The 20,898-nt window shown below is 60.1% G+C and overlaps 1 protein-coding gene across 8 annotated transcripts in view; it reads right to left on the bottom strand.

Moving 5' to 3' along the window:
* AGAP3 (ArfGAP with GTPase domain, ankyrin repeat and PH domain 3) overlaps positions 1 to 20,898 on the bottom strand; it is a 55,414-nt gene that overhangs the window by 19,952 nt on the left and 14,564 nt on the right. For 3 of the 8 annotated variants that reach the window (XM_069461486.1, XM_069461488.1, XM_069461487.1), the window contains 8 exons: positions 8,207 to 8,265; positions 7,899 to 7,986; positions 7,628 to 7,713; positions 7,303 to 7,444; positions 6,761 to 6,895; positions 6,469 to 6,596; positions 4,457 to 4,615; positions 752 to 844 (listed from right to left, as the gene is read on the bottom strand). In XM_069461486.1, the coding sequence (XP_069317587.1) occupies positions 752 to 844; positions 4,457 to 4,615; positions 6,469 to 6,596; positions 6,761 to 6,895; positions 7,303 to 7,444; positions 7,628 to 7,713; positions 7,899 to 7,986; positions 8,207 to 8,265 (890 nt within the window). Of the gene's footprint in view, positions 1 to 751; positions 845 to 1,000; positions 1,925 to 3,851; positions 4,034 to 4,456; positions 4,616 to 6,468; positions 6,597 to 6,760; positions 6,896 to 7,302; positions 7,445 to 7,627; positions 7,714 to 7,898; positions 7,987 to 8,206; positions 8,266 to 9,542; positions 10,133 to 10,168; positions 10,592 to 20,898 lie in introns of those variants that run through there. The other 5 variants (XM_069461491.1, XM_069461492.1, XM_069461490.1 and 2 more) reach the window with 4 other exon arrangements.

The raw sequence follows: 20,898 nt of genomic DNA, 5'->3' as shown, positions 1-20,898 counted from the left end.
TGGCCTCCTGTAGACATGGCCCCTCCAACCACCAGACCCCACGGTATGCCCACTGCCCCACCTCCCTGTCCTCATGGCACCTTAGCCCCTCAGGCTCTTGCCCAGCCCTGAGGAGACACCCCCATTCTACTCCTGTGCACTCCAGCAGCTCTGAGCAAGGACACGCCCCATCGGCTGTCTTTTCCAGCACAGGGACCCACAACAGGAGGTCTGGCAGAAGCCAAGCTTGGGGTGGGGGGGTGCACAGCGCCCCCAGGCAGTGACTCGGAAGGGAAGTGGGGGAGAGACTAGGAGGTGGCATCTCTCCTGAGTTTTTTCTTTAAAATCGAACAGAGACTCATAGCGATAAAACTATGCCAATAAACCTAGGGCAGGAGTAGCCCTCAGCATCCCCTTAAATGCACACTGCTCAGGATGCTCAACCGCGGATTCGCTCAGCCCTCTCCAGGTCCAACGCCAGAGCCAGCAAGCAAGTCCAGGGGAGTGAGAGGACCGCAGGTGGCTCTCTGCTGCCCCCGGGTGGTGAGGAGCAGGTACAGGCAGACTGTGCGCCCAGAAGCTGGTGGCCCAGGGAAGGGGCTCAGCCTCACGTTTTTTACCAGAAGCACCTGTCCCTTGTTAAGGACCTGCCTTGGCAGGGAGGCGCTGGCCTCTTACCCTGACACACAGGCCCCGAGAAGAACCACACCCCAGCCTTTCCTAGGCCTCCTTCTGAGCTGCCCTTGGACCACAGGGGAAGGAAAGTGCTGACCTGTTTGATGGGGATGGCCCGGCCGCTCCCGATACTGTCCACCTTGCACTCGGCAGCCTTCTTCTCCCGGTCCAGGTCCGCGCCCTTTCGAGACTGGAAGAGAAAAGAAGAGGCGCGTTAAAGAGGCCCAGGGTCTGCCAGAGAGAACTGCCCACCTGGACCCCCCAGCCCTCCCTCTCTCCTCCCTCCTGGGCAGCTCTAGCAGTGGACGGGGCCGGGGCGGCGGGACGGGAAGGAACTGAGACCACGAGTATTCCAACGGGTTTATTCTTACACACGGCACCATACAGAGCAGCACAGGTCACTGAGCTGGGCCCGCCCCTTACAAAAGAGCAAGGACACGAAATACCAAGGGTGCGAGGAGCACGCAGCCCAGGGGGCTGGGGCATAAGAGGAGGGGAGAGGAGAGGTGGACGGTGGGGCTGGGGGCTGGCCGGGAGCACAGGGCACGACAACCGGGGAGAGCAAAGTCCAGAAGTGAGCGGGCAGGTGGCCCGTCTGCGGCACAGACACCACACGGCACGTGGCACCGAGCACGTCGGCGTGGCCCGAGGGGCACAGTGGATGGAGAGAGAGAGGAGAGAGGCCAGAAGAGGCCCTGCGCCCTGCCAAGCTCCTGGGGCAGAGTCCACCCGAATGCGGATCCTAGGAAATGGGGGAGGCCAAAAAGAGGGGGCAAGGCAAGCGCGGTGGCGGCGGCAGCTTCCGGAGCAGGAGCAGGAACGGCAGAAGTCCATGCAGGAAGGAGCAGAGGAGGGAGGGGCAGGAAAGCTCCCCCCAGGAGCAGCTGGGCTGGGCGGGCTTGGGCTCCCCAGCCCCTGTGGGCCTCGTCGCGCTGCCAGCGCCGGGCGTGGGGCCGAGCTCCCTTCTTCTCCATGCAGCGAGCCTGGCGCAGCGTCCAGCCGGGCCTGGTCCCCGGCAGCCCCCAGCGCGGGCTCCAGCGCTCCTAGCCTTCCCTGGGGGTGGGGTTAGTTACAAAGGTTCCCGTGGGTCTCTGGAGCGGGGAGCTCGGCGGCCGCTTCTCATCTGAGAGCAGTCCCAGGGCCCGGCCCGCCTCCGGCCCCGCACAGGGGGAATGTCCAGAGGTGCTGTGTGTCACCACCTGGTCTTCTAATTTGGAAGGAGTTGGAAAGGCCTTTTTGTTGATGAAAAGTTGGAAACAGTGGCACATATCTGCAAATATCGAAAGAATAAAGATTTTGGCAAGTTATACTCAAGCCCCGCACAAGTCGGTCAGCACTGGTGAGGGCAGAGACCCAGGCACCTGGGGAGCGGCGGCAGCGGGATGAAGAGGAGGAGGAGGAGGAGGAGGACGAGGATGAGGAGGAGGAGGACGAGGAGGATGAGGAGGCGGCGGCGGGCGGCTGCACCGGCTGGGCAGACACAGGCTGAGCAGTCCATCTCAGTAGGGGACGGTCGCCACTCGGCAGCCCAGGCCCCACCCCTCCTGTTCTCCCAGGCTGTCAGGAGCCAAGGGCACAGCAAGGGGACAGAGGGCCGAAACTGCAGTGTGGGAGGAAGCACAGCCAGAGGGAGCAGGGAGAACCGGGCAAAGAGCCGCCCGAGAGTGAATCGCTGCCTGGCAGCTCCACGGGCAGCAGCTGCCCCCTGGTCCCCTCCTGGGCTCCACAGCCCAGACCGCCACAGCCCTCTGCCCTTTCGGCCCAGGGAGGAGGAAGGTGGATGTGACCGCTGCCACCAGGTCCCCACACAGAAGAGCTGGTTGGGGAGAGTGGGGTGCAGCCCACGCCAGCCAGGCTGCAAGCCAAGAGGACCCCAAGCACCAGAGGACCCCACGGGGCCCAGAGGGGCACCTCCCCCCCGCAGACGGGACCGGGGGCAAGAGTGGCAACAAAATGAGTACATGGAGTGACGGAGGAGACCAGGACATCACAACCACGTCCAGTGGGGGGTCACCAGCCACAGAGCAGGCAGGACACGAGGGCTCACCCTCAAGCAAGTGTGACTGCTGGGGAAGACGATGAGGGAGAAGAGGGGTGGCCCCGACAGCAATGATGAAGGGAGGTCCCAAGATACACCCACAGAGACGGACATGCCTGAGGCCGCCTTGGGGACAATGGTGCAAGTGAGGTCACCACGGAAACAATGGAAAGGAAAAAATAAGGTGCCACTGTGAAGATGGAGAGAATGGAAGGGCCCGCAGGGAAGGCCGTGCCGAGCTCGCAGAGCAAGGATGACGGGGAGCAGCGCAGTCGGGCAGGCAGCGAGAGCACAGGATGGCAGGGCACGGGGCGCCGCGGCAAGGAGGCCATGGAGCTGGGTGCGGGCAGGGCAGGGGGAGGCGGGGTGCCCGGGGGGTGCTGCAGAGCTAGCCAGCAGGGGGAGGGGAGGTTAAGAATGGAACTGAGGCAGCAAATGACTGAGGCACGATGTCAGGGAGCAGGGTGCCAGGGCGCTGTGGTGGGCACCGTGAGCACAGGCACCCAAAGGCTCCACAGCGGCAGTGGCAGCAGCAGCATGGGCACAAGCAGGTGGCCACCGAGGCTCGTGTCTCAAGGGGTGTGAACAGAAACAAGAAGCAGTGAGCCTGGGCACGGTCAGCACTGGCCAGGTGCAGTGTGCAGTGGTGGCATCAGCAGGAGCCGGTCGGCATGATGGCTGAGGGCGCATGGCAGGCCCGGGGGGACACAGGCAGGCAGCCAGGCGGGAGCAGCGTGCCGGGCGGGGCAGAGGCGAGAATGAACGCGTCGGGCCTGGGAGCACTGGCTCTGTCTAGGCAGGGTCCTGAGAGTCTGGCCTGGCCGGCTGAACTCAGGCCTGGGCTGAGAGCCAAGCTCTGCTCTCAGAAAGAGGCCCGTGGCGTGACGCAAAGGGCGGGCGCTCTCGTGACAATGCACACAGGCGGCTCACCCACCTTTGTCTGGCCCAAGACGCCTGGAACAGTCCAGCCCAAGCCCGGCTGGAGCGTCAGAGTTTGGGTGGGAGCCGCGTGGCGGAGCAGGGAGTGGAGAGACAGCAGGAGCAGGGGGCCTACAGCGGAGGGGCTGGCCCTCGCGGGGAGGGCACACGGGACCCCAGCGAGGGGTGTGAGGTTTGTGGAGAGGGGCGAGTGAGTAGCTCACAAGGAGACAGGACAAACCTGAGAGGGAGGAACGAGGCAGCGTGGTGAAGCCCAGGAAAAGATGGCTAAGCCTTTGTTAAACCAATCACAGCGGTGGGTGGAAAGCATGAATTTTCCCCTCGGCAGTGGGGTAACGGAAAAAGAGCCGGAAGGCAGACTGGGAGGCCTGGGCTCTGACTCTAGCTCGGCCAGCTAACCCTCTGTGTCGCCTTGGGCAAACAGCCTTCCGGCCGCCGGTTCATTAGCTGTTGAATCAAAGGGTTCAGGGGCGTTAGGCCAGGTGAGTCCAGAGATCCCGCCAAGCCGACACAGACACCCTGGGGGCCGAGGAGAGAGGGAGGCGGCAGCGGGGTCAGTGTGTGCAGCAGAGGGCAGGGACGCCCGTGGGGGGCGTGAGGAGGGCGGCAATGGGAAGCCGCTTGTGGGCACAGAGGACCAGTCTGGAAGATTCTGGGGGCACCGGTAAGGAGCCTCTGGAAGCCTCAAGTGTCTGTGTGTCAGAGACAGGCTGCAGGTGGCATCTTCCTGACCAGGGCTGCCCACGCCCCTCCTGGCTGGGAGCGCAGCGCTCTGCCCTGCCGGTTCCATGAAGGCAGCTGGGCGGGGGGAGGGCGGTCACGTACCGTGAAGATGTTGGAGCGCCGCTTGGACTGCTTGCGGATGGGTGTGGGGGTGGAGGAGGCAGCGATGGTCTCGATGCGCAGCTCCCGCTGGCTGATGCTGGGGGTGGAGGGGACTGAGGACGAGTAGTCGCTGAAGGCGCTGCTGCCGCCATTCGTGGCCTAAGGACAAAGAGGGCTGCTGAGGGCGGCTCTGGGGGGGAGCGGGCAGGCGCCAGGGCAGTAGGTCATGGGGACTTGGCCAGGGTTCATGGGCCAGGAGAGGAGCTGCTAGCTCCTACAGGTGATATTGGGGGAGAGTAGCGTGGCCTGGAGGCCAGGAGGATGCAGCTGCCACCGTGCTGGGGCTGCCCCACCAGGGCAGGGAACCTTTGTCCTGGGGCCCCAGCAGGGTTGCTTCTGTGCCAACCAGGGAGCTAAATCAGAGGCCCAGGCTAGCAGGCAGACATCAGTGACAATGCCTGCAAGGGAATAAATTGCAAAGTCCTGCCTTGCAAGGGGTGTGGAGAGAGACGGCAGGTTGCCCGGGCTGAGCCCCCAGAGTCAGCGGCATACGTCAGGGTGCAGCACTGGGAGGTGGGCACTGGGGCCGGGTGTGGGCTTGGGGTGCTGGGGGAGCTGAGAGGCGCTTCCAGCATGTGTGTGACGGGGAACGGGATCCTGGGACAGCCGAGGCAGAGCAGAACAGAGCTAAGACCACCAGTCAGAGTAAGTTGTAGATGAGGAACAGAGAAGGGAAAGGAAGAGAAAGACAAGAGAGATCACAGGGCGGAGACAGAAGGAGCATGGCAGTGTCTGCTCGGGGAACACGCCCAGGAAAACCAGGAGGCCTCACCCTCGACTGCCCTTGCTGGAGCGCACGGCCTGACTGGTTGCCTCCCCTGAACCCTGGCCTGCACGGAAGGAGCACAGTGCCCAGACCACTGCCCCTCACGACCTACCCCCACGAGACAGGGCCGTTGCAGAGCTGAGCCACACCAGCCCTGAGCTCGGTCGGCGCAGGGCGTGGCTGCTCAAAGACAGTGAAGGAAGACCTGTCATTGCTCCTCCTTTACCCACGTGGGATGCTGCCACCTTCTCATAAGCCCTAAAGGGAGGGGTCTCTGAAAAGCAACAAGGCTGTCATCGGAAAGCTGGCTGTGGCCAGGCAGGACTTGTAAAGGTGATGGCCACTGGCAGAAGCAAGGCACAGTGGCCGCGGGCTCGACCACTCCATCTGGGATGGCCCAGGGCAGAGTAGGGAATGTGGCTACTCAACCAGGCGCGGGGACATATGCCAGGGGCCAAAAACGAACCTGGCAGTAGGCCCAGGTGTGGACAGGTGTCCCAGCGGTGTTATGGGAGGAGCACTGGCAGGACCTGGCTCAGAAGCCACCACTACCCCCAGCCCGCCAGCCCCCAAACACCCCATGGCACCCAGAGCCATTCATTCCCTTGGGACAAGGCCGCCCTTCTAAAATACACACTCCCAGAGCACTGAGGGCAAACCCCTGTGCTTGGCGGGCACACGGCTGTCAGCTGCTGCTTCCACTCCCATGGAGGACAGCACTGCAGGCCGCAGGCAGGTGGAGAAGGCACCCCCCCCCCATGACAGCGGAGGCGCCCAGGCCTACACCTGCTTCCCAGTCCGGCCCGGGGCCAGTGCGGAGCAGGTCTAAAGGAACTTTCTCTCCTCCCTGTGCCCGATGAGTGTGGTTTCAATGGGAAGCTGTCTGAGATAACTCTGACAGCGTTAACAGCAGCGAATGTTTGTGTTATCTCAGCTGAAGTGGTTGGGGTGAGAACAGCGGGGAGCAGGAAAGCGCAGCAGGAAGGGGCAGGCACCACGGGGCAGTCGAGGCCAAGGCTGATCATGCAGGCCATGTGGAATTCGAGCCAATGTTTGCAAACCACGTGCAAGGCTGGGAGGTCAGAGGGAAGTGGGCAGGTGTGAGAAGGCAGCCAGCAGAGGTGGTGGGACACACAGAGGTGACACAGGCATGGTGAGGATGGTGGGGCGGGGCGGCTGACCACACCTGGTTGATGTGCACGGCCGGGATGGAGGCGGCGGACACTGCCGAGTGGCTGGGCGAGTTTGGCAGTGACTTGCAGGGCCCGATGGCCAGCTGCTGCTTCTTCCGCAAGGCCACTACCTTCTGGGCCACTACAGGGGACAGCAGAGTCAATTATACCCACTGGGGAGAAGGGAAAAGCCCAGCTTAGTGCCTCCCCCCAAACCATACCGCCCTGCCCGCCGGGAGTCTTCCTACAGCCCACTCTGGGGCCCTGGCCCGCCAGCGACTCCCGCCCGGCGCCCGCCCGAGTTACCGTCCTGGAAGACGCGCTCCACATTGAGCCCGTAGGTGGCGCACGTCTCATAGTAGGTGCAGCGCTTCAGGTCTGTGGAGAGCTTGCGGGCCCTGCTGTCATCAATGACCCGGGGGTTGGCAGCACTGATGGCGTCTGTTGGAGGCAGGAGGGTAGGACGCACTCAGCTTTCTGCGAAGCTGGAGCAGTGAAGGGAGGGGCCCTTTGGCCGGAGAGTGGGTGGGCAAAGGGCCCCAAGAACACAGGTTGGGCTTCATTCCAACCCTGACATGCTTCAGTGCGTGCGAACGAGCAACCACTTAATCCGAGTCTCTGTTTATTCAACTCAAAAAACACGGACACAACAGTCGCACGAACTGCAAGACTCAGCCGGGCAAGAGCGAGAAAGAGGCCTCCGGTGATCGGCAACACAGGAAGGGCTAAGATCTCACCGGCACCGGGCAAAGAGTGGAGGCTGGGGGCTTTCTCGCACCTGGCCACCCCCACCGTGCATCCCTGCGGGGCCTCCCGCCCTCTGCTGCTCCTGCAGGGCCCCGCCTCACCCTGCGTGCCCACTAGCACCATGGGCACCTCGCTGGCGTTGCGGAAGCTGCAGAGCCGCAGGAAGTAGTTGTACACCGTCTGGAAGCTGATTTCATCCTCCAGGCTGAACACAAACACCACTGCATCCACCCAGGCAGCAAACTAGGGGAGACCAAGCAGAATTAGCACCCTCACCTGGGCCCCAGCAAACTCCCACACCAGGCAGGGAGCCCTGGGCGGACCCCTCTCCCCAGACTCGCAAACTCGCCCAGTCTGAGTCCGCAAGCTTGAGAAAGTGCCTCCAGGCACAGGGGTGGGCCCCAGGCCATGGGGCAGGAGCATCACCTGGAGCTCAGGGGGGCCTCCTTCATCTCGGATCAGCAGCAGGTAGCTCTGGCCATCCACCACAATCTCCTTCTTAAACCGCCCCCCTAGGACAGAGCGCACGGTCAGCACCAAGATGAGGAGAACGAGCCCAAGGAGGCCCAGCAGAGAAGAAATCCACCCGGAGACGAGGGCTGGGAAGGACGGGGTCTGGAGACCCCACCCTGACCCTGTGGAGGGGACAGGAGCAGAAGGCCAGCCTCCATGCCCCAGCTGGACCTGTGATGCTCACCTTCAGGGGACTCCTCCTGGACATAGGTCCCTGTCAAATAGCGGTGCACCAAGGCTGACTTCCCACTAGACAGGTTCCCCACTATGCCCTGCAGGAGAGGAGGGGGTGAGTGGCGTCAGCGGGCACGAAGGAGAAGATTGGACAGGAAAGGCAAAGAGGAGGCAGGAAGGAGAAAAGCCAAGGCTGAAGGGGCAGGAGAGAGGGAGCAGGAGGGACATGCTGAGAGGAGCAGGGGAGGGCACAGGAGAAGAGAGGCCCAGACCCGGCTGCCTGCCTCGCCCACCCTCACCCCCATGGGCCTCACTCACCACTTTAAGCTCCGGCACAGAGCGGCTCAGCGTCCACTCTTGGCTGTTCACAAACGAGTCTGTGGAAGACAGAGCCGCCCCATCAGTGCCAAGGTGGCACAACTGTCCCCACCACCAGCACCAATGTCACTTAGGATGCCCCTCCCTAGGCCAAGGCCAGAGGACAGCACCTTCCTCGAGGAGATCTCAACCCTCCATCCCTAGTTCCCTAGAAAGCAGTGGGAAGGTTCTTTCTGAGCGGAACAGAGCAAGGACAGTCTCCAGGACAGGACTGTGAGGGCTGTGGGCTCAATCCACCTGCACTCGGACCTGCATCCTTCCTCCTGCTCCAGCAGGTAAGCAGGCCACACCCAGCCTGGGGCCCCAGGTACCAGGCCCAGGTTAGAGGCCACTCCAGCAGGTCTCAGACCTGCCCCAAGGGCTGGGCACCTGGCAGGGGGTGGGCCAGATTCCTGCGAGTAGGAACAGCTCACCCTTGGCAGGGTGGGGCCACCCACCACATTCCTGAGCCTGGGTGAAGAGGGCGGAGCCTCACCTGGCCCAGTTCTGTGAGGGGCAGGTCCAACCGGAGGCGTCTACCCCGCCCTGTCCCGCCCTCCTCGCAGGCTCCTCCTCAGTGGGGAGGCTGCCACCACTCTCTCCCAGAGACCCACCTCCCAGGTGCCCTTCCCTCTAGTCCATTCTCAGCACCTGACTCAAGCAGTGTCCCATGAAAGGGAAGCCTCAGGCTAGCCAGGCCCACCCACAGGCAGCCTTCACCCTCCAGGCTTCCACACACACCCCTGGGCCAGCTCTGGGTGGCCCTGGCCTGGGCCTGCCCCTCTGGCTGGGCAGCACTGGCTTTCCCAGCTGGCTCCCAGAGGTACTATCCCAAGGTGGTCTCAAAGGCCAGGTCCCCAAGCAGTCCCTAAACTCATCCGCAGAGGCAGCTAAAGGCCAGAGCTCATCCCCGGCCTGGAAACTAGGAAACGTCCTAGGTTGGCTAGAACCATCTGATGCTGGTAAGTCTCCTTCCTTTCCTGAGCCGAAACTCTGCATCTGCCAAACAGGAGGAGGACCAGATCCGAACCCAGGCCCTTCCTATTCCAGGATGTTATGGCAGTGCTGTCGCCTGCACTGCCCTGCAATCCTCCGCCACTGTCACCCCCTCTGGACACTGCAAACGACCCAGACACTGGGGGCTGATGGCACGTGAGCCAGTCCCAGCTGGCCCCTGGCCGGCACAGCATATGTACCTCTGGCAGCTAGGTTTCCTACCGATTCTCACACAAGTTCTTGTTTCCTGCTAGACTCCAACCAGAGAGGCCACCTAGGCGCGCGCTGCCATCCCCCTTACCGCTCGTCGCACCCAGGAGCCCGGGGGCGGCGGCTGCCCGGCGGCTCCACAGCGGCGCGGCGGGCGCGGGCTCCCTCCGGCGGAAGCGGCTGGTGAGCAGCCTCCAGAGGCCGGCGGCGCGGGGGCGGCCCGGCTCCGGCGCGGCGCGCGGGGCCTCGGAGCCCAGCAGGTCGCGGCGGCTGGGGAAGGCGCCCAGGGAGCTGGCGTCGCCGTCGCTACGGGTGCGCGCGCGGGGCGGCCGCGCCAACAGCCCCGACTCGGAGCGCCGGATCTCCTGGCCGCGGCGCAGGCGGAAGCTGAAGCTCTTCCTGAGCGCAGACAGGCCACGCCGGGGACCCTCGGCGCTGCGCCCGCCACCGCCGCGAAACACCTGCCAGCGCTGGCTGCTCCACAGCGACGCGCCCCGCAGGAAGCCCGCGCTGCCCGCACGGCCCAGCCCCGCGCCCGCGCCCGGCGCCTCAGCCGCAGCCAGCTCCAGGCGGTTGACCTCCAGGAACGTCATGCTGGTGGGTCTTGGCCGCGGCGCCGGCTCGCCCCGGGTGCGGTTGCGCCGGGCCGGCGCGGGGCTGGGCGCGGGGCTGGGCGCGGGGCTGGGCGCGGGGCTGGGCTCCGGGCTGGGCGCTGGCGAGCAGGGCGGCCCCGACGGCGCTGGGCCCCGGCGGCCGAGGCGCGGGCGCAGGAGGCCGAGCAGCAGGCCGCGGGCGCCGGCAGGCGGCTGCCCCGGACCACCCGAGCATACGCTCCGCGGCCGCGCCGGCTGCTCGCGCGCGGCACACAGGGCGGCCTGCAGGGCGGCGGCAGCGCGGCCAGCCGGGGCGCCGTGCAGGTCCAGCGAATCGCAGACGCTGAGGGCGCGGCGGCAGGCGGCGGGCCGCTCCCCGCTGCTGCTGTCCCCCGGCGGCCAGCCCCGCTCCATGCTCAGGGCCCGCGAGCGAGGGCCAGGCCCATGGCGAGGGGCGCGGGGCTGGGCCCGGGCCGGGGCCGCCGCCGGGGAGCACGGATCTCCGGCCTCCGGGCACCTGGTGTGGGCCGACCGAGTCCCTCAACTCCTCCACCTCGCAGCCGGCAAGCCCAGACCTGGAGAGGCCGGGAGCCAGCCCAGCCAGGAGAGGCGGCAAGTGTGGCCTGGAACACCCGGGAACGGCGGCGGCGCAGGGGAGCCGGCCTGCTGGGGCAGCCCCCGGGAGCCCTCAGAAAACAGGAAATTCCAGCCCAGGGCTCCTCCTAGGATTGGCCAGGTAGGCGAGGAGCTGTCATTAAGAGCAGGCCAGATAAATAACAGTCCTGGAATATGCCACACGCTGGGCCCCATTTTGGAGAAAATTGGGCCATTTTCTCTTTCCCCAAAGGAAGAAGGGCCAACATGAGGGCCAGAATTATTAAAAGCCTAAATTAGGAGTCAGTAGGCAAGTTTTATGCCTTCTCTGGCCCCAGTCTCATCTGTAAAATGGGGAGCTCGAATGAGACGTTCTGAGTCGAGATTCGCTGGATGCTAAGTTGGCTTCTCTTCATGACTGGAGCTGTCTTCTCTGGCCATTATAAAACCCAGAAGATACTCATCACTCTGGACTGGGTTAAGTGTCCTGCCTACGGGCAACACAACAGTCAAAAGATGACCTCTGGCCTGGACCACAATTTTGGGCAAGTGACTCATTTCTGAGGCCCCAAAGTCTGATCCCCAGCTACTCGCCGGGTCTCTCACCTCTTCTCCGGATGACGGCCCACGAGTGGTAGACTGCGGTCCTGGCTAGAGACTGATGCTTTCTTTGAACAAAAACTTTTCTGTCCCAGCTCTGCTGCCCTTTCAATTTCTGCGTGGGCTGCACCAGATACCGAGTAAATCCAGGGCTCTCCCCAGGTCTGGGCAAGGCGTTCCCTGGCTGTGAGCTGCATTGTAAACATCAGGCCTCTCACGGGGCTCTGAAGATGAGCCAGTTTACTACACTCCACAAAATATGACATCAGAGCTGCCCCAGTACCTCGAGCAGACTGGGAGTGAGCAATGGCAAAGGATGGGGGGTGGGGTGCCGCGGGCTCACGTTTCCTTTAAAGAGGTGACACTCCCAGGTTTCCTCCGCTCCCAGTCCAGCTCTCCTCCCAACGTGTCTGTTAAAATTCCAGGGTCCTGGTCAGAGCCAAGTGGAAGATAAAAGTGGCGCATTCCTGTGGGGCTAGGGGAATGCCTCAGGAAGGCAGGGCCTCTCCTTCCTGGGTGCTCCCTGCAGAAAGCAGCGAGGGGAACTCCCAAGCCCCGGGCTGGATCTCTCAAGCCTGGACAGGCCCTGGGGCGATTTCGTATTTTCATGGGACTAGTTATTAACAGCAGTGATGATGGCTTCCTCTCCGGGATGCATCTCCCCCCATAATAGATAATAGATGGTTGGGCAGAAGAGCCTTTCCCAGGACCCTCAGGCGAGCGTGGAGACAAGAACAGAACCCAGGAATCCTGACTCACATTTCCCAGTTTAAGTCTGACAACCTTGGTGAGCTATAGATCTTCCTGCCTTGACCTCCCGATCTGCATCTGTGTCTTCTCACACACCTAGGGATGGCCCTTCCTCAGTAGAATAAGGCCATTCACAGACCTCCCAAGCCAACGAAAATGCAAGCATAGAACAGCAGCTATGGGTGCTGCTCTCTGGACACTGCGGGGGGGAGGGGGAGTGGGAGGGGGACAGGGAACAAGGTGCCCAAGAGGGGATGGGATGCTGCAGGACCCAGCTGGCTCTCGGTGGAAGAACGGCAGGACAGGAGAGAAGGCGGGAGGCCCCCGCTCGCTCCACACACACCACACAGGTCTCAGGGAAGGCGGGCAGCAGTGCCCCGGCCCCAAAAGAACATCGTGTGTTCTCAGAGGACACCAAGGCTCCCAGGTCCTACTGCACCTGCAGAATCAGCCCAAGCACGAAGGTCAGCCTGGGTCAATTCCCAAACCTAAAACAGGTTTCCTCTTCCTCACCTGGCTGCCTCCTCCTTCCTACCCTTTTCCGCAGAAACCTTTCCTGACCCAGAGAAACTAGACAGAGAAGGGCACCTACCCCCACATAAACATCTCAGGACATCAAGCCAGTCAATGATCCCAGAAAGGAGAACAGCCGCAGGCACACGCCTCTTTTCCTCATGGGGTCAGTGATGAGGTTTCTGTTTGACAAGATTTTGCTCCAAAGATATGTGGCAAAGACAGCTGTCCTCAATGCGGCCATTGCCTGGTGGGCCTGAAGGAAGTTAGGACAGCCCCAAAGAGCTGCAGGCTGCAGCACACAGGAGTTCCATAAAACTAGCCCTCACCTTGGCTCTCTGGTCCTTAAGGCCATCAGGGGCTCCAGAACGAATTTGCCTCTTAGGGGCTGAGAGGCTCCATGGAAGTGTCCAGGGGACTAAAGATGAAGCCCCTCACGGATGCCTGCAGTGTGCATTCTGGGTCAGGAAGAACACAGCCTTCCCTGGAGGCACAGGAGCAGAAGAGTAGCACCAAACAGCCCCTGCTGCTCTGAGTGCCTGCAAGTCCGGAGAAAGGCCTGGCCCTGGCTATGTCTGATGGCGGCCCAAGCTGCATGGCCCCTTAAGCCGGCCCATGTGAGCACAGGGCCGTGATGGGGTAGGGAAAACCTACTGGGCAGCGTTGAGATGTGACACTGCCCAGAAAGAGGGCTGGGCCTGAGGACAAGGAAAGGACAGCTCTGGCCCCAGAACCTACAGGCCCTTGTCCCTGCTCTCCGCCCAAATGTTTGCTGGTTGATCCATTGATAAGTCCTGGGCTGTGCCCAGCTGCGGCCCACACAACCCACAGGGAAGTGGTGGCTGTCCTCCTCAGAGATGAGGAAGGACTGACTCGCTTTCTTTTGAAAAGCCAAAGTTTGTGGCCAGCTCCGCCTGGGGCAGCCGGAGAGCCACACTGGCCGCCAAGACCGGTCAGGCTCTTCCTGCCCACGAGGTGGCAGCAAACATCTTCCTGCGCTGCGTGCCGGCTGGCAGGGATGCTGGTGCCCCTCCGCGGCCACCCGGGCTGGCCCCGCCCCGTCGTCGCTGAGCCGGGGGAGGCAGTGAGGAGCACAACAGGCTCCCAGAGCAGGCGGTGGCAGTGGACTAGGGAATCCCAGGAGAAAAGGGGCAGGGGTCTTCGGGCCGCCTACCCCACAAACCCACAGCCCTTGCTGGCAGCCTGCAGGCCTCATCCTCCTTACGAGTTTGGCAGTTGTCCGCTGACACCAGTCGAGCTTCCGTGGTGGCAGCCCCTGACCTCTACACCACGCCCCCCCAACGCTGCACCCCCGCGTCCCCCACCTTACAAATGGCACAGCATCAACTCCCCACAAACCTAGTACAGTCTCCCCACCCCCTTTCTCACACTCCCCCAGGCCCATCTGTGCTCAGTCCTGAGGGCTTTCCTTCCGACACCTGGCCCACACCTGGCCCAAACCTTCTCGCCTGCTCCTCTCTCCTGCAGGAAGGTGAGCCACCCCTCCCCGCCTGGCCCACCAGACTGCCTGTCTGCTTCCCGTGTCACCGCTGCCCGCCTATTGCCTTCACAACAGGAGGCATGGCCTCTTAAAACAGCTTCCCAGGGAGCCCTGGCACACAGTGACACCCCAGCTCCTGAGTCCGTCCCGCTGCCCCTCGGGCTCCCATCTGTCACTCTCCCCGTGACCCACCTCCATCCAGCCACCAGGCTGCCAACACACAGGCCTTGTTCCCTGCCCAGGGCCTCTACACCTGCTCGTCCTTGAGGTCATTCGGGTCTCAGCTGCAACATCCCTTCCTCAGGAGCTGACCCTCCCAGAGACCTCGCTGTCAACATCATCGCACTCGCCACTCTCGGATGTTCTTATGCATTTAATGCTCCCCCAGTAGAACTCCGCCAGGCACACACAGCGTGTGTGACGAATCTCCGAGTGAGGGAATGGGTGAACGTCTTTGCTGAGCATGAACTGCGCACCAGGCTTTTGTTCTCGTGGGGAGAGAGCAGGCCTAAAAGAGATGGTCTCTGGCTGGGCCAGTCTGTGGAAGAGATAAGTCACAGAAAAATAATCGGCACAGACCCTAAGTCGCATGGCGGCACACCGCAAGACGGGCTCTGGGAGCTGCGAGAGCTGGGATCAAGTTCAGCCTCTGGCACCTGTGAGCTGTGTGACCATTCACAGTCAGCTTAGCCTCGCTGCATCTCGGGTTTTAATCTGTAAACTAGGGATGATCCCAGCTCCCCAGCTGGGTCTGCTGTGCGCGCGGGGCTCCCACGGTGCCTGGCACACAGCAGGCGAGCAACAGAGGAGCCGTTACTGCTTGGAGGAGAGCGAGCGCCACATCCCACACAGGAGTCATTCCAGGGAGCACCAGCGTTCTTGACGTGGGGGATCGAGGCGGACACTGTCAGTCTGTAACCTCAGCAGTTTCACCTCAGCTAGGGCTGGTTCCGGGGGTTGCCTAAGAGACCTCAGAGCAAGGGTGGATGCTGGAGCTCCTTGAGTCCCAACCCCTAGGGCCTCAGAATGTGATCTGATTTGGAAACAGGGTCGTTGCAGATGTCATGAGTTAAGATTAGGTCATACCGCAGGAGGGGGGACCCCTGATGCGTTATGGCTGGTGTCCCCATAAAAGGGAAATTTGGGCACAGAGACAGATGCTCACAAACGGAAGTCAATGTGAAGAGACACAGGAGAGAGGCCTCGGACAGACCCTTCCCTAGCGCCTTCAGAAGGAGTGTGGCCCTGCCAACACCTTGATCTCAGACTTTTGGCCTCCAGAACTGTGAGAGAACAAATTTCTGTTGTTCTAGCCACCGAGTTTACGGTGTTTTATTACTGCAGACCTAGGAAATGACAAAAGCTAGGGACTCTATAGAAAAAACAACGCACACTTGGAAAAAACATGCAGGTGTGTTTTAGTAGGTTCCTAGCCTCCTTGTCCCCCGCCATGGAGTCCAGGTTCAGGACTCATGCTCTGGTTCTAACCTCACATTTTAGAGACAAGGGCACTGATGCCCAGAGAGGGGACGTGACTCACCTGAGGTTACACAGCCCATCGGTGGCAGAGCCCAGACAGGGGCCAGGACTCGGATTCCCAGACCAATGCTCAGGCCTCCAAGTCTTCATTTAACATTATTTTCTCAGTGAGTGCTTATTAAGTGGAGACAGGGTGAGCAGACGAAGTCTCTGCCCCACCCGACCTACAGGTGATGGGGCTGGCTTCAGGGGGCCGGCAGTCAGGACTGCACAGAAACCACCTCACATCCCCAGAACCTTCCAAGGGCCCAAGCTCAGAGTATCTGAGCCCTCCTAGTGACCTCGTTCCTCCCGTCCCCAGGGAAAAGCTGAAGGAGAGAAGGGGCCAGTGAGGGGTGGGGTGGGCAGAGAGCCACAGTGCCCTGCCCAGTGCATGGAGGGGGAAACCTAGACCACCCCCCACCAGGGCAGAGTCATCCCAGCCCAGAAATGGCCTGTTTGCATCAAACCTGCTACCTGATAGCAGTTTCTCTGTTTTCCTTTCTGTCCATGAACTCTGTGCTAGGCACAATGGTGGACAGGATAAGGGCCCTCCCCTCAAAGGATGTCCCCATCAGGCCTCCTGACCTTGTCCCATCTGCCCACATTCTAAGCCCCTGGGAGGGCCTGGACACCACTCCTGCTCTGACAGCAACAGCAGCTGCTGGGGCCTGGCTCGGGCCCACCGCTGAGCCCTCAGCCACAGCGCACGTGTCATTCTGCCGAAGAGTGCTTCCCATAAGCCCCTCTCTGCAGGGGAAAGGGGTCCGGCATGTGCTACGCCCCATCCCTTGGGCTGGCCCTGCAACAAGTGCCCTGGACACTTCATACCATTCTTAACCCTCCCAGGGCCTGAGAGGCGGGGCAGGAGCCTGTGCCCCCGCTCCTTGGTACTTAGGGGGTTCTGGACTCAGAATGTGAAGTACAGGTGGGCACGGTGGCTCAAGCCTATAGTCCCAGCACTTTGGGAGGCTGAGGTGGGAGGATCGCTTGAGGCCAGAAGTTTGAGACCGGCCTGGGCAACATAGTGAGACCCATCTCTACAAAAAATTTAAAAATTAACCAGGTATGGTGGCATGTGCCTCTAGTCCTAGCTACTCAGGAGGCTGAGATGGGAGGATTGCTTGAGCCAGGAAATTCAAGGCTGTAGTGAGCTATGATGACACCACTGCACTCCAGCCTGGGCGACAGTACGAGACCCTGTCTCAAAAGAAAAAAAAAGAATGTTTTAAGTATTACATGCCCCCTAATTGCTCCATGGCTTTTCCTCACAATTTTGACCCATTTCCTACATTTCATGTATTTTTAAATGTTACCTCCCATCAAAACTGAATACACAGTCCAACTTAAGTCCCATGAATAAAAAATCTACTTCTACATTCAATTTATGAGATCTTCATTCCTTATCAGAAGTACCAGCACTTCTATTTATGTTCATATTTTTTACAAAAGTAAAATTAGTTTTTAATTTTTTATTTTTTTGTAGAGATGAGGTCTCGCTATGTTGCTCAGGCTGGTCTCAAACTCCTGGCCTCAAGCGATGCCTCTGCCTCAACTTTCCAAAGTGCCAGGATTACAAGCATGAGCCACTGTACCTGGCCAAAAGTAAAACAGTTTTATAAATGGAAAATGCAATACAGTATTCAAATAATTGCACTAATTTTGCAGGACCGACACGGAGAAAATGCAGAAACTGAGCTGCCGAGAGCACAAGTGCAAAACACTCAGGTAGGCTGAATCCAGTGGACAAAAGTTTAAATGCGCCTGGATTCCCATGCCAGATGTTACAACAGCAGGGCACTCGTGGGAGGCCACCTTCTGTCTGGGGCCAGAGCCGTCCATCCCAACCAGCTCAGTGGCAGGTATCACACAGCTCATAGCTGCTGCCCCCACCACGCCCTCGAGGGCCTCCCACGTAGCCTGGCCTCCTCCCAACACCCACAGCACGTCTTGTCTCTGCCATCCATGCTCATGTTTAGTCTGCCTCATCTCATGCAGGGGCCTGGGCTCCTGGGCCCCTCAGGAGGGCACCCAGAGCCAGCTGGGGCCCCTAGGAGCACCTGAGCCACCTTGGGTGCCCCAGACACCCGAGACAGTAGCCACGTGGGACACCAGTGGTCACGTGATAACAGCAGCAACTTACTGAACACGATGGGCCCCACTCTGAGCATTTTACACATATTAACCCGTTAGCCCGCACAATAACTCTTTGAGAAAGGTACAATTAATCTCCCCATTTTACGGATGAGGAATCAGAGGCACAGAGGCTGAGGGACTTGCCTAAGGTCACCAGCCAGCAGGTGATTTGAACTCAGGCCATTTGGCTGGCCAGCTAGAGCCCATGGGGCTCTCCATCCAGGCCACTGCCACCCTGGCCTGCCAAGAGCTCTGCTGACACGGGGCCAACCGGGGCCCAAACCTCTCCTTGGTCAGAGCTCATCTCTCAGCGGCACCCCCCATCTTCCTTTCATGCCCGTCCTGGTACCCACATCTGGACGGCCCAGCCTTGGCCTTCCTAGAAGGGCCTCTCCTTCCAAAAGACCCCTCCCTGAGGTCCTTCCTCCTTGACCTTTCAAAAACCTCCTGTCCCCTACTCCCCTTCACCCAGCCCTGGACCACCATGAGGCATGAACGACTGACTCGGGCTTCCCGAGCTCCCCCGCAGGGAGAAAGCGGTGCGGTAGCCCAGACGCCAACTTGGAATGCTTCCTTTTGGCAGGCAGACCCTCATGCCATGCGCGTGTGTGGACAGAGCCACACGGGCCAGGCAGCCCTGCGGTCAGGGAAGAGGCCTGAGGAAAGGCAGACAGCCGTCCTGAACCAAAGCTTCCCAGGGCCACAAGGGTCCTGAGCACAGCGCGGGACATCTAATGAATGAACTCCCCTCTCCGAGAGCCCCTCCTGGTGGGTTCCTTCTGACCAGAGGGTTGGGGTGCACGCCCCCCGTCCTGCAGGGCCCTGTGCTGGCCGGCCCCCGCCCACACCCAGACTGCCCGGCCCAGGCACCCAGCCTCATGCTCAGGGGAGGGGGGCACAGGGCCACCTCCAAATGCTACAAGTTTCAGCCAGTTCATCCGCACAATCTTCCTGTCAAACACCCACCATCTGTCCCCAGCCGACCTGGTTCTCCCGCATCCTAGAGCAACTGAAATAGCGCATTTAGCAGCTGCGTTTTACACTTTTATCTTAATCCAATCTCATACCTTGCTGCCCTGGCCAGCCCAGCAGCTCTCAGGCCTGGCACCAAGGGCTACACCATCAGCATGAAATGATGCTGGGCAACCCTGGTCACAGCTGTGGAGCCCACGGGGCCCTCAGCCTCAGGATGAGAAAGGCTAGGAAGGTCTCCAGACCCACCTGCAGAGCTGCCATCCTCTGGGAACTGACACTCTAAGGTCAAGGCAGAGAGTCAGCGCCAACCAGGAGGCCCCTGGCAGGACCTCTCCCCAGTCAGCAAGGAGATCTAGGCGCCTGGTCTGTCCAGCAGCAACTTCGTGCAGCCAGTCTCAGGGCCAAACCGGGCACAAGACAGCCAACGACACCCAGCAGCAGAGGTCCAGGGCACTATCTGTAAACACCCGTCCAGCCCTTCTCGAACCCCAAAAAGGTAGGTCTCCCCACCCTCTCCTCCCTGGACCCACCTTCACACCTTCCCCTGTGCTGCTCCGGGCACCATCCCTGCCCACCCACGCGCACCTACTGCCTGCGCCTCAGCCCTCGCCATCCAGCCTCCGCCCTGCCCGTGCTGCGCCAGGCACAGCGCCAGGCTCGGGGAAGCCAGAGGAAGCCGCCTCTCTCCGGCCAGAGAGGTCGGAGCCAGGGAGGGGGCTCAAGAAGAGGGGCTGGGCTGCGGGAAAGGAGGGGCTCCAAAGGAACCCCCAGCAGATGTAAAGGCCCGCAGAGAAAAGAGCGATAGATTCAAATACACATCAACGAAAAATCCCGAATGATAAAAAGCTACAAAAACCCTAAGAAGAATATATTAAAGAGAAATCAACTACCTGAAAAAAATGTGACTATATCGATAGGTTAGTATCACTGATAGACACAAAGCTCATCAACACTGCTTCAAAAAATAAACATGAAGTCTCTAAATGAGTAAAGAAAGTTCAAATGGCTGATACACACACAAAAGCACCCACCCTCATTGGGTACTTAAAGAATTATAAATTAAGACAAAAGTAAAATTCTATTTTTCATCTACCAAAGCCATAAAAGTTTACTTTTGCTTTAATGAGACTGCCCCGTGGGGCAGGCGTGCAGTGGGGTCCCCTGATCGCTGTTCTTGGGGGGCCATGCTGACTGGTCTGCTGCACGGCAATTTAGCCACGTGCACAAAAGGGCAAAGAAAAAGAGCCTCGGGCCTCGCCCCGCTACCACGGAAGCCCTGCGGTGTCCACCTGAAATGGGGAGAAAGGCTTAGGCCCCCAAAAGTCAAAGCAACCCTGGACATCAAACAACATGGAAGTGAGGAAGTAAACGCTTCTATCTCCATGTGGTAGAATATTATGCAACTGTTTAAAATAATGTTTGCAAAGACGTTTTTACCTAGCATGGGTGGCAATACTTGATTTTTTTTTTTAAAGCCAGATACAAAATTGTATCAGGGACCTGTGTAAAACATGCAGGGGAAAAAAAGGAATGTATCAAAATGGTAACAAAGTGGTGACGGTGGCTCTGGTTAGGATTACCAGTGGTTTCTTCTGCTTCTTTGTATTTTTCTGTGATGTGTATATTTTACCCTGTCCTCTGAAATGTTTATAAAAGGTACATTACTTTCATAAAAAGAAACAGAAGATTATTCCGCCTCGGAATGAGGAGAGGATAATTTTCGATCCAGACTTGGGGTGGGGGTACGAAGAAAGAAAGTAGGCTGTGACTAGTGTAAAATGTGCCCTTTGCCAATCTTTTTAAAATTTTATTTTAGGTTATGAAAACACATTCATGACACGCTTGGCAAACCACTCTCTTGGCTGAGCGCCCTCCTCCCTCTCCTTATCACGGATGCTTCCAGAAAGAGCATCCTGTCCTCCCTCCTGCTCACACCTCAACAGGACTCTGCCCCCAGCGTTTCACCGACTGCCCCAGCCCAGCGCCCCCAGGGCCAGCTGCTCCCTGAGTGCCCGCGCAGCCCTCCCCAGGCTGGGCATGGCTCTCGCTAGATCTGATTTGTCTGCTTCCTAACATCCCCGTAGCTCGGATTTTCCATCAATTATTCACCATTCCCCTGCTGAGGGGCACGCAGGTCGCTTCCTTCTTTTTAACCACTACAAGCAAAGCTATAATCAATGCCTGTGCATCTCTAGTGTTTTCTTCCCTTCGGGAACGTGCCCGCAAGTAGGACCCACTAGGCTCAAAGGCATGAGAATTTTTCATGT

This window comes from Eulemur rufifrons, chromosome 29, assembly GCF_041146395.1.
Source record: "Eulemur rufifrons isolate Redbay chromosome 29, OSU_ERuf_1, whole genome shotgun sequence".
Classification (NCBI taxonomy): domain Eukaryota; kingdom Metazoa; phylum Chordata; class Mammalia; order Primates; family Lemuridae; genus Eulemur; species Eulemur rufifrons.
Note: the sequence above shows the minus strand (reverse complement) of the source record. Positions and strands in the feature narration are given on the sequence as shown.